Source organism: Pipistrellus kuhlii, unplaced genomic scaffold (assembly GCF_014108245.1).
Source record: "Pipistrellus kuhlii isolate mPipKuh1 unplaced genomic scaffold, mPipKuh1.p scaffold_m20_p_1, whole genome shotgun sequence".
NCBI classification, from domain to species: Eukaryota; Metazoa; Chordata; class Mammalia; order Chiroptera; family Vespertilionidae; genus Pipistrellus; species Pipistrellus kuhlii.
In genome coordinates, this window is record NW_023425404.1 from 168,797,576 (window position 1) to 168,810,031 (window position 12,456).

Sequence of the window (12,456 nt, forward strand, 5' to 3'; positions counted from 1 at the left end):
AACTTATTTACCTTTGTGAAATTTGGAAATAAAGTTCCTCTGTTCTAGTTTCATGCCAGGGTACATGGTCAGGGAGGGAAAATGAGGGATGAGTTTCAGCAACCCCCCTCCCCACCTTACCTGCGAGTCCTTGTGCAAGACACAGCTTGCACAACTGTACTGCGTGAGTGGCCTGGCTATGGGGGGAAAAACACCTTGGCTACATAAAAATTGTTTCTTGCTTTATTATGATGCATTAGTAAGGTAATTATAGGCCATCAGAACATGAAAATAAATTTGATATAATAAATAAAAATAGTAGAGTGCAAAAACAGCAAGCTCCCTAGAATTGGAATATGTTAAATATTCTGCATATAAAAGATAATATAAAAAATAGGGATGGTGTGCTAGGATAAAAGGATTATGGGTGATATATAAAAAGTTAAAAGCTTTGTGAACAATTGTTACTCCTAATAGTAATGGACTTCTGGTCTTGCCATTTTAATTTGGGGAGGGGATGCATATAAAACCCTTTGCTCCAGTTGTGATGTGCTTTTATTGATGAAGATAATCTACCTACCCTCTGTCAATAGGTCTTGATGGCATGTCCGAGCCATCTCTCTTTCCTTTTGCCTATTCTCTCTTGTGGCCAAAGGGATATGTGATTTTGAGGTGGCTTATCAGGACCTGCAGTGTGGACCATGTCTGTGAATTACAGGGAAGTGTACTGGTTGGTGCTGGATCAAACTTACAGTCCTAGCCTCATCAGCCTTGTGTGCCAACTGGCCTTGCCAGCTGGCCCTTGTTAAGTTTCCTGCTCAGCACAGATTGGCGGGAACTTCAGCATAGCCCTGAACACATGAGGATATTTAATCCATGGTATTGCTTCCTTACGAGGAAGCACGAAATAATCAGGCCCCAAGAAGCATAGTAAAACTGGTATATGAAAACCCAATTTTACAAAACAAGAAAATCTGGGCACAATTCCATTTGCAGATGTATTCTCCACTTTGTAAAAGAGTTCACAATGGGTTCCTTTAAATATCAAACATTCTGAGTGCACTTAAAGGAAGAATTTTTAAAAAATATTTTATTTATTTATTTTTTATTTATTTATTGTTTGAAGCATTACAAATAGTAGTACATATGAATCCCTTTTCCCCCCTTGACCTCTCCCCAGCTTATGCCTTCACCTGCCTTCACCCCCACCCCCAGTGTCTTATATCCATTGGCTATGTTCATATGCATATGCATGCATATAAGTCCTTCAGTTGTTCTCTTACAGCCCTCACTCCCCAACCTCCCCTGCTTTCCTGCCATAGTTTGATGTAGTCTGTTCAATGGTTCTTTACTCTATAACAATTTTCCCCCATTTCTTTTCTTTAAAAAATCTTGCAACTGAAGACTAGAAATAAACATATAATAACAAACAAACAAACAAACAAACAAAAAACGTTTGAGTCCCAATTTCAAAGTCCAATAGTTCAGAGACCCAGTTTCAATGTCAAGGAAGAATTTGATTTGGAATTAGAAAATATAATTTATACTTGACTTCCAGGGGAATGCACTAGTTTGCAAATAGGGCTACAGTTGTATCATTGCTGGAGGGAAAGTTGCAGAGCTTCTTAATCTTCCCACGGTAGTGCCCACACTTATGATTTCCCTCTTCCCCCTGTATTTGTAGAAGGAGCAACACACAGTGAACACCGAGCCCTCATGTCTGAACTCAAGATCCTCATTCATATTGGCCATCATCTCAATGTGGTCAATCTTCTAGGCGCCTGTACCAAGCCAGGAGGTGAGTATCTGTGGACGGTTCTGGTTTGCCCAATTTGGGCATATGCATCTCTGCTGGTCTTTGAGGGAACCACTCAACTCTCATGGCCTTGATTTCCATATAAATATATTTTATGGAGGTTAAGTGGGCACTATAAATAATTCTGGATCTTCCTACGAATGAAAAAATGTCACATAACTATAATGCAGTTTGCTACTTGTGCAATTGGTGTTCAGATCAGAAAAAGAAACTTCCCCCCAAAATTAAAAACAAAGGACCTTAACGGTAATTTCCCCTAAAATGAAGTCATCTTAGGTGATTGTATAGAAAAGCAAGTGGGTGGGTTTTTATCTTTTTATTTTTGTCAGTCTTGTGGAATTGCCTTTTGGAAAAAGCAAAGCTACAATATAAGTGGATTGTGACCAGCTGATTCCTATGATCCCATCCCCAGTGAAAGGTTGCAGCATTTCTGTGATATTTTCTGATTCAAAAAATATGCTAAACACTTAGTGAGAAACATGAGTGAAAAACATTTTCCTTTCTTGACATTCTGTGCTATTTACAGGCCCACTCATGGTGATTGTGGAATTCTGCAAGTTTGGGAACCTATCAACTTACTTAAGGAGCAAGAGAAATGAATTTGTCCCCTACAAGGTATGTCATTTCATAACTCAACTCTGGCTACAGTGTAAAATGGAGGAAAATTCAGAGTGGTACAGATTCAATTTTTTTGGTTAAAATTCTGTGAAAAACTTGTGAGGAATCTTCTTGAATTACCTCTTGGGGGTTATAACCTCCTCTTTTATCTTCTGGGGGCTGTGATCTTCTCATGTTTTATTTTTGTGACTTTAATCTACTGACCCTTTATAGATGGGGCCTGAGGAAGGGAGAAAGTGGGCGTAATTACAGATAGGGACAGCTCTGGATTAGTCTCTCTCTCTCTCTCCCCTATTTGACCCTAGTGAGTGGAAATCCCTCTATAAAGAGCACTCTAATATTAGAAGTGTGTCTGATTGAAACTTGAAATGAGGCTTTTAGCTCTGTGAGCTAAAAAGAAAGAGCTAGACTTTGTGGATGAAAATCTATTCTATAGAACACTTGTCTAAAATTTTAGCCTGGAAACTTCATAATCTTGACATTGATGTCATTCTGGTCTGCTTTTTAATATCAGTTAAAATTGTTTCCAAGGCTTACTACATTTTAGAGATCCCTTTTGTAGTCAAGGAGTTTGTTCATGTGGGTGTGTTGTTGTTGTTTTTTACAGACCAAAGGGACACGATACCGTCCAGGGAAAGAATACGTTGGGGAAATAACCATGGATCCTAAACGCCGCTTGGACAGTATCACCAGCAGCCAGAGCTCAGCCAGCTCTGGATTTGTTGAGGAGAAGTCCCTCAGTGATGTGGAGGAGGAGGAAGGTACCAGCCATTGCTTTCTCCACCCTTCACTCATGCTCTTGTAAGAACAGGCAAGGTGACAGGGTGTGGCGAGAAATTCTGCCAAGGGAAAAGTCCAATACTAACCCAATGTTTGAATTTCTAGACTGGCTCCAGTTAGTCTCCCAAAGGTGAAGTGTGGGAGCCTAAATAAGCAGCAGGCGAGGCTGTAAGACAAAGCCTGGCTAGCCTGAGAAATCTCAGTCCCCAGGAGAGCTAAGCAGTGGGCAACTGTCAAACCATTGCCCTTCAAATATTGGCAGGAGAGACTCAGAGCTTTGTTCTGGAAGGGCAAAGAAGGCTCTCTTGTGGCTGAGGAGCCTCCCTGTTGCCCAAAGCAGTTCAGCCCCACACTGATGACTTCACCAGCACAGCAGAGGTTCCGCTAGTTTTACCTAACCTTCTCCAAGGCAGTGTAAGGGCCATCTGTTGTTTCTACGCCACCCTACCTGACTTATCAAGTCTTCCTTTCATCCAGTCTTCCTCAGAAAACTCTTGGTAAATATATCTTTATTCAATTCTGCTTCCTAGGATATCGTAGGGCTCTTTCTGAGTGGTGCTGTGTTCCCAGCTGCACTTCCGGGACTTCTTCTGACTCCAGGATACACCATATATCTTCTTCCCTCAGAAGGAGCAGAGGGAGCTCCATGGATGTAGAGATAGGGCTTCCTGACATCTGCCTTCTCCTGAGGCATGAGCTCTAAATAACCTAGTCATGAAATAGTGGGAGACACTCACCATTTCCCTTGACCTGTGGCCATAGGTAGTACTGAAATCCAACTTCTTTCCCTTAGAAGCCTAGCAGGCAGTGTGAGGCTGGAAGGTGGTCTAGAAGAGTATGGGAAGGTTGTCCAGACCTCACATAACTGGACCCACCCTGAGCGGAGCCATCTCTGCCCTATCCTTCTCTCTCACAACATGGTAGCCAGTGAGATGGAAACCCAAGGCATTGAGGTAGTAAACTGGAGTAGAAAGAGTATAGGATTTTCCCTCCATTTCTTCATTTGGAAAATGAAGGATTTTCACTAACCATTCATAGATGGCTCTCTAGGTCTAAGGGTAAAAAGTCATTGAGAAAATGGTTTCAAGCCCTTTTAATACTTACAAGGTTATTACAGTTGATTTTGCATTTACTTTGGTAATTGTCTCCAGGAAAATAGCCATGTCTTATCTTATCTGATGAAAGTTAAGAGATGTTGAAACACCCATTAATGTCTTAGGGTTTATTTGTACCAGCTGCACGGATGTAAATACCACCAATTTACGTAAATTTGTCCTTTGTCTTCACGTTCCTATCCTTGAAGGAAGAAAGCATCCTTTTAGGCCAGGTTTATTGTGTTTACAGCACTTTCTCATATTGAAAGTGAGAGAAGTCAATATATTTCTGGTATTTTTAGTTATCCGTTGTAGATTATAATTTGACCTTTGTTCTTTGTCCCAGGACAAAGCCTGGAGAGAAAAGATGCAGTGACCCTGAATATTGTTGTTTTATTTTTAGAGTTCTTGATATGAAACTATTGTTTACCCCTCTGGGTACATGAAAAAAAACACACACAACAGTTTAGAACAGTACACTTGAAAAAGTCCTCTTTCACCCTGTTATCTGTGCCAATTTCACCTTTATTCTGTCTCCTGTATTTGCTGGTTCAATTTGGCTGAAATGGAAAAACTATTTTTGCTAAGGGGTATGATGAGGGCTAATAATACTGGCATTCAGCAAATTTACAGAAGAAAGAGGCAATTTCTTTCTTCTTGTATTTCCCGAAATTTAACTCCCAAGTTATAAGATGAAGATTACTCTAACAGACTTATAAACAAATAGCTTCTGGTGGAAATACTGATCTCTGTCTCCTGCACCTCCTGACAGTTTCTGAAGATCTGTACAAGAACTTCCTGACCTTGGAGCACCTCATCTGTTACAGTTTCCAAGTGGCTAAGGGCATGGAGTTTTTGGCATCTCGGAAGGTAAGACAGCTCAAGGGGTAACAGAGTGTCTCTTCAGTTCATAGATTTGGAACTAAGACCTCCAGTGCCAGGCATTGCTGTCTGTTTGGGACTGTAATTCATTTACTACTCCTGGGACAATTAAGAGACTCTATTGCTGAGGGCCTTCCCCCAGCCCCCGCCCCTTTTTTAAGGGCATATAGAGATTTTACAAAATTAATTTATGTGATTTTTGAGCCTCTGATTATTGAGCATCTCCAAAGTGCAAGCAGTCTTCTAAGCACTAAGGATACTCTGAACAAGTAGGCAAAACCTCCTAGCTTCATGGAGTTTGCATTCTCACGGGTGGAGCAAACAGTAAATATCACCAGGTAAAATACATAGTAAGTCAGATGGGAGTAAGTGCTATGGGGAAGAATAAGTGGGAAGCTTATAGAGTGTGCAGGAGTGGCATATTTGTGTGCACATGCTCTTATGTTTGTGTACATCAATTTTAAACAAAGTGGCCAACGAAGGCTTTATATGCATTTGAGCAATGACCTGGAAGAGGTGAGGGTCTGAGCCTTGAAGATATGTTTATTTTTAATTAATTTTACATTCATCACCATCCATCAAAAAAGTATTTGTTAGTAGTATAATTAGAAACCAGGAAGGACAGGCTTCAGATGAGGGAGATTAAAAGAGCTAAAATTAGAAAAGTAGGCCAAACAAAGGCGGAGGTGGGGACGTGACAAGTTACAAATATTCCAAAAGTTGTAAACACCAGGGAGGGAGCAAGGTTGGCTGAAGTCACCTCTCTGGAAAAAAGGTACAATGGCTGGTTTGACATTAAACAAAAAAAAAAGTTCAAATTAAGTGTCAAGAAAAATTGTTGGTTGGCAAAATCCATTTGCTACAGCAGCCTCCTGGGAGAAGAAAGACTAAATTTGGGGGATTTTGGTTTGTTTATTTGCTTTTTGTTTTTTCTAAATTAGAGTACTCTTCCCAATCCACTGATTTTTCTGAAATTTAAAGGTCCTGAGAGCTTCCAGAGCTTTAGGATCTCAGATATATCTACGGGGAGCTCTTGTCTTCCCTCCCACAGGGAAGAAAGAGAAGAGGGTCTTACATGGTTTTCCCAAAGACGAAGGACCTTTGCCCTTCTGGTTTTTTAAAAATTACTTTTTTAGGGCCAGAGCCTGCCATTTAGTCAGGGCTCCTTTCAGGGACTGGGCAGGGAATGGGGAGGAGGGAGATCCCTTAGCTTCCCTTGCATCTCCCCAGTGATTTATTGGACATCACTTGGTGGTTGGGCTAAAAAAGGACGCTCTTAGGTGCGAAAGAAAGTAGGCAGGGCTGTCTGTTTTTTGGAATCTCCTGTTGCTCAGTCATGCTAGATGATGTGCTTTTAAACATGCCTCATTCTGAGGGAAGTACTACACTGGTGTGAGGTCTGAGGCGCAGGTTGGCCAATAACACTTCTGCACTGGCCTAAGAATTCGCAGCTAAGCCTTTTATTCACTTAAAAATGTTCCCCTTGACTCTGATTCTCTCATAAATCGACCAGGTGGAGCTCAAGCTTCTCAGTAGTAGGAAGTTAGATGAAGTTGGAGGATATAGAGGTGGGAGAAACGGGAGAGGAAAAAGAAGGAAAGGAAAGCCAAGGAGAGTTGGTGCACCAGAGAATCAACCTGACTAGTGAGAAGCTGACGTTGCGTCTGTAGACCTTTATGATAACCCTACACTTTGAAAACAGGATGAGCCCCACTGGGAACTGTTTATCAGCGCCAGTCCAGCTTCAGTTACCTATGGAATGGGGGAAACCAACAAAGGCACCGAACCAGCGAGAGCCCCTTGTTTCTGGTTTCCGTGCATTCATTCAAAATAAACCCCAGTCTGGGCGTCCCTTAGAATAACATGCTTCAGCTGTATATGGAGCCGGGCAAAGGGGATGTGTGGATGTGACCAGAAACACATTCTTAATTGTGTCCAAGAGAAGTCTATTTATGACTCCCTCATCACACTGTAACTTAATTATTTAACTCCAGGGTCTGGGGCTGTTTATGGAATAAGCAGATGTGCGTCTTAAGGAACCTCAGACTTTTCCCCTGAAGTGTTGATAAAAGATATTAATCCGGTGCTTGTTAATCAGTTGGTTTTCTGATGTGGGTTGTTTTTTTTTGTTTGCTTGTTTGGTTGGTTTTTCTTGGTGTGTTTTTTTTAAAAGCATGAGGTCACAACAGATGTAGAAAAGATCAGCTGTGCTGAGACCTGAAGCACACCCCATTCTTTTTGCAGTGTATCCACAGGGACCTGGCGGCACGGAATATCCTCTTGTCGGAGAAGAATGTGGTTAAAATCTGTGACTTTGGCCTGGCCCGGGATATTTACAAAGACCCTGATTATGTCCGAAAAGGAGACGTAAGTTTCAAAGATGAACCCAGTGACCTCTTCTTTTGCAGAATTCAAACTCCTCTTTGCAAACTTCAGGACCTGTGTTCAGGAGGAAAGGAAGTGTTTTTCCTTTTAAGACACTTGCTAAGTTGGAATCTGATTCCTTGTCTTCTGCTTGCTTTAGGCACGCCTCCCTTTGAAATGGATGGCTCCGGAAACCATTTTTGACAGAGTGTACACGATTCAGAGTGACGTGTGGTCTTTTGGTGTCTTGCTCTGGGAGATATTTTCCTTAGGTAAGTCACTTCTCTTGGTCCTTCCATCCAGACTCCAAATAAAATGATAAATCAGTGGCCTGCAATCACCTTTCCATGTCTTGTATTCAACCTTTATTGGGTGAAACTGACTCGCAAGCTTTGTGTTGTAAAATCTCTTTTAAAAAAGAAAGGAAAAATATATTGGTGATCAGTATGTTCAAGTAGCAGGTTCAAGGCTTTCTGCCTGAGAAAATCAAGTAACAAATCAAATCCCATTCCTGTTTTATTCCAGGTGCTTCTCCATATCCTGGAGTGAAGATTGATGAGGAATTTTGTAGGCGATTGAAAGAAGGCACTAGAATGAGGGCACCTGATTATACCACACCAGAAATGTAAGACTTTAAAAGTATCCTCTGCTTCTCTTTCTCTGCTCACAAATTCTCCCTGCCTAGAAGACCTGCCATTATCTGCATCTCCTTCCTGGCCCAGTTTGTGTCCTACTTCTTTCTTGTAGTCCTTCCTTGGAAATCTCAAGCACAAAGCTATCTCTTCTTCTTGAAACAACAGCATGGTATCTATACTATTCTATTAGGTTTTTTTTTTGTTTTTTTTTTTTTAATTATATCTTGATCTGTAATTTTCCTTTCTGTACACGTGATGCTCCAAGTATAGGGAGCGCCAAGTGTCTTCTGTATCCCTACTGAGCATCTTGGCTCTTGGTAGACTTTTTGTAACTGTTTGCTCATTCAAGTGCTTGTTTTCAGCATCAGATCAGGAGGAAGAGGCAGTTAATGACATCCGTGTTTTGCTTCTCTAGGTACCAGACCATGCTTGACTGCTGGCACGGGGAGCCCAATCAGAGACCCACGTTTTCAGAGCTGGTGGAACATTTGGGAAATCTGTTACAGGCTAATGCTCAGCAGGTTTGTGACCGCCATCCAATGAACTTCTGTAAAGAGCACTTTAGTGTCCCGGACTTCTCTACAGCCTAGACCCATGGTCGGCAAACCGCGGCTCGTGAGCCTCATGCGGCTCTTTGGCCCCTTGAGGGTGGTTCTTCCACAAAATACCACGGTCTGGGCGAGTCTATGTTGAAGATTTGGTGTTAGAAGAAGTTTAAGTTTAAAAAATTTGGCTCTCAAAAGAAATTTCAATCGTTGTACTGTTGATATTTGGCTCTGTTGACTAATGAGTTTGCCGATCACAAGCCTAGACCTTATCATGGCCACTATGCTATATTCTCAGCCACTGAATACGAAGCTATATTCTTTTTAACTGCTAGTCCTAATTCAGCAGACCACTCTTATTTCTACCAATGCATCTTTCTAAGCCTTCATATACTCTTCTAAAGTAACAACAACAACAACAACAACAAATTTGTAAAGTTGATATAAAGAATATCAACAATGGATGGAATTTCAAGGAATTTTTAATATATTCTGCGGGCAAAAACACATGGCTTTATTTTTCCCCAGTAAAAATCCGAGGCCCCCATAACTTCCATAGGAGGATTTTTAGACTTGTAGCCTTTACCACTAGAAAGTTAATCTCTAGTCAATACCTCTCACTACAGTGAATGGAAGTCAATTTCCTCCTACTTTTCTTTTGAACAGGAGGTAGGGAGGGTAGTGGGGGAACACGATGGATCAAATCTGTTTTTATCATAACCCTTCCAACCATTTAAAGGTATCATCTTGCCCTTTATGTCTTCCTTTTGATGAAATAATGAGAAATGGAGTGACCTTTGTTTTTAGAAGACCTGTTTCCCCGCACATTTATTGCTTTTTTTCTAGACCGCGATCAGTTTTTCCATTGCCTTGGAATGTAGAGGCTAAAATTGGACAACATGCCCTTTAAAGGTCCTGGCCAGTGTGGGTAGGGCTTTGTGAACAAATGATTTCTCAGCTCTGCGAGGCCCCGCATGCTCTGTTGCTACATTGGTGCCCACAGCCTGCTTGGTCTTCCTGGTGGCCACAGTGCTCTGTGTCCCCTCACCCTCTGCTTATTCGTGAGCTCCTTGCATACACTTTCGTGCACACATCCCTTCCAAGTGCCCTTTTGTTTTGACAAGGAGTTTTTAATGTTCTCTTAAAGGTTTACATTTCCTACGTGAAGGCAACATACCCCATCACCGAGAAGCTCCCTGGCCTTTGTTTTTGTGTGTGTGTGTGTGTGTGTGTGTGTGTGTTTTTTTTCATGAAAAGGCCCTTGGAGGATTGCAGCCATAACAATAGCACTCTGTGTTTATTGTTTCAGGATGGCAAAGACTACATTGTCCTTCCGATATCGGAGACTTTGAGCATGGAAGAGGATTCTGGACTCTCTCTGCCCACCTCACCTGTTTCCTGTATGGAGGAAGAGGAAGCCTGCGACCCCAAATTCCATTATGACAACACAGCAGGAATCAGGTACTATATATATGGCCTGTGTATGGGGGAGGGGGTTGCTTCAAGGTCACCTTGGGGAGGGGGTGGAAGGAAGACATTCCACATTACACCATAGCCCTGAGGCTAATAGAAAGAGAAGTGCTCCTTGAAGAGGACCCGGGTAGGTGTGCTTCTGCCCATCTGTAGCCCACATTGCTGCCGCAGCTCTTCCTTTCAGAATGGGAAGCCCTGCAGCTGCAAATAGCTGGGATGCCACAGTTTGTTAATCACCAGGAAAAGAGACCAATTTTACAAAGACATCTGTATTTAAATTATCCCCATGTACTCTTTTATTAACGTGAATTAAATGGCTCAGGAAAGATTCAGGAAGGAGGAGTTCTGTGCATATACGAAAACACGCTTATGCCTCTGGGGCTAGGATGTCGTGTGCCAGGAGGATGTGCCCTGAATTAGACTGGACAGCACGTCTTCAGAAACCCCTCCCAAGTCTGATTTTTTTTCAGGGTTGTATTTGTATAACGAGACTTCTGGGCTTATTTAAAACACGTGCACTGCAGTCCTACCCTGATCTGTAAAGGGGCTCCGAAGGCAGCTTTCTTTTTTCTGTCTCCCAGCACCTGTGCGTGAGGAAAAAGCTGATACGGTTTTCTCCAGTCTGACATGAAAATTGCCTTTTACTAAGCCCAGGACTACTTCCCTTGGCTTTGTTTCTTCTCGCACCACTTTGGGTGTTTTCCTCCTACAACTGGACCCCCTGACGGCATGGGCCCAAGTTGCCCCGGTGCTGTGCTGTGGCTCCAGGGGCGGACACAGGCCTCGAAGCCCTTGGCCAGGTTGCCACATAGAAGACGAGGAGGCACCTGGACAGTCTGTGCCATGGCATCTCATTGGGCAGTGGAAACTGTTGAGAGAGAGGAAAGCTCAGAGTGATTGGAGGCCAACAAGTGAGCTGCCATTCCATTTTGTCAAGAACTCTTGGAATTTTTCAAACAGCTTTTCCTTATGTTACCCGATTTTGCACACATGACAACTTAGCATTGGGCAAGGAAGAAACTGTTACCTTAAAAAAAAAAAAAAATATATATATATATATAATTGATTTTTTACAGAAAGGAAGGGAGAGGGATAGAGAATAAGAAACATCAATGAGAGAGAAATATTGATCAGATCAGCTGCCTTCTGCACACCCCCTACTGGGTATGTGGCCGCAACCAAGGTACATGCCCTTGACCGGAATCGAGCCTGGGACCCTTGAGTCCACAGGCCGAGGTTCTATCCACTGATCCAAACCAGTTAGGGCTGTTTCCTTTTATATACATATATATATATATATATATATATATATATATATATATATATTATTGATTTTTTGCAGAGAGAGAGGGATGGAGAGTTAGAAACATCGATGAGAGAGAATCATCGATCAGCTGCCTCCTGCACACCTCCTACTGGGGATGTGCCCGCAACCAAGGTACATGCCCTTGACCAGATATTGAATGTGAGGCTCAGAGGGATTACCTGGGGGGAATACAATATTGTGATTCAAGAACCAGATAGGAGTGGCTTGGACACCCAGATCAGCCCCTTAGCAGCTGTATGCCCTGGGGCAGATCTTCACTGTGACAGAGGCCAGATCCCTGGTGTTCGAAAATTATTGTTTTGAGAATTACCGATATAACGGTATTTCCAAGGGAATACACTGGCACTTAGGAAGCACTCCAGAACTTATACTTCTTTTGGGAGCTGCTTAAAATCACATCCTCTGGATGAATCCAGTTTCTCTGATATCGAACTCAGTGCCGCTTTCTCCCTCACCAAAGAGGGGCTCTCAGGGAGAAGGAGCAATGGAATGAATGCCTACAGCTCCACTCCTGAGTTTAAAAAAAAAAAAAAAAAAAAAGTCCTAGTTCAAGTTCAGCTGGCCTCCTGGTGTGGTAATTATCCCCACAACACTACTGCCTTCTCATGGATCAGAAAGCCATTTGATCCTGAAGTCTGTGGCTTAGGTTTTCTGTGACCAGGGGGGGTGAGGACCAAGTCAGCAGCATCTTGGCTCGCGTGGGCACTTTGCATATGGTGCTGAGAGTGGATGAAGTCATCCCTGTGTAATGGAAGTGCCAAACACAGCGCAGGATCTGAGACGGGGCTGCTAACATTTATCCCCAGAAGCGTGGACAAATGTGACATCACACTCCAAGCACAGGCCTGGCTTCTATTTTCTGCCTGTGATTTTTTGAATTGGTCTTTCCAGTTCAGTTTCTCTTTTATCCAGCCATAATTTGAAAAATAAAATGGAAATTGGA

General features: G+C 42.4%; 1 protein-coding gene across 2 annotated transcripts in view; it reads left to right on the top strand.

Moving 5' to 3' along the window:
- Nucleotides 1-12,456, top strand: part of KDR (kinase insert domain receptor) — a 45,052-nt gene that overhangs the window by 25,536 nt on the left and 7,060 nt on the right. For both annotated transcript variants that reach the window (XM_036416051.2, XM_036416042.2), the window contains exons 19-27: nt 1,664-1,777; nt 2,322-2,410; nt 3,021-3,174; nt 5,060-5,157; nt 7,414-7,536; nt 7,694-7,805; nt 8,059-8,158; nt 8,584-8,689; nt 10,023-10,174. In XM_036416051.2, coding sequence (XP_036271944.1) covers nt 1,664-1,777; nt 2,322-2,410; nt 3,021-3,174; nt 5,060-5,157; nt 7,414-7,536; nt 7,694-7,805; nt 8,059-8,158; nt 8,584-8,689; nt 10,023-10,174 — 1,048 coding nt within the window. The remainder of the gene's footprint in view (nt 1-1,663; nt 1,778-2,321; nt 2,411-3,020; nt 3,175-5,059; nt 5,158-7,413; nt 7,537-7,693; nt 7,806-8,058; nt 8,159-8,583; nt 8,690-10,022; nt 10,175-12,456) is intronic.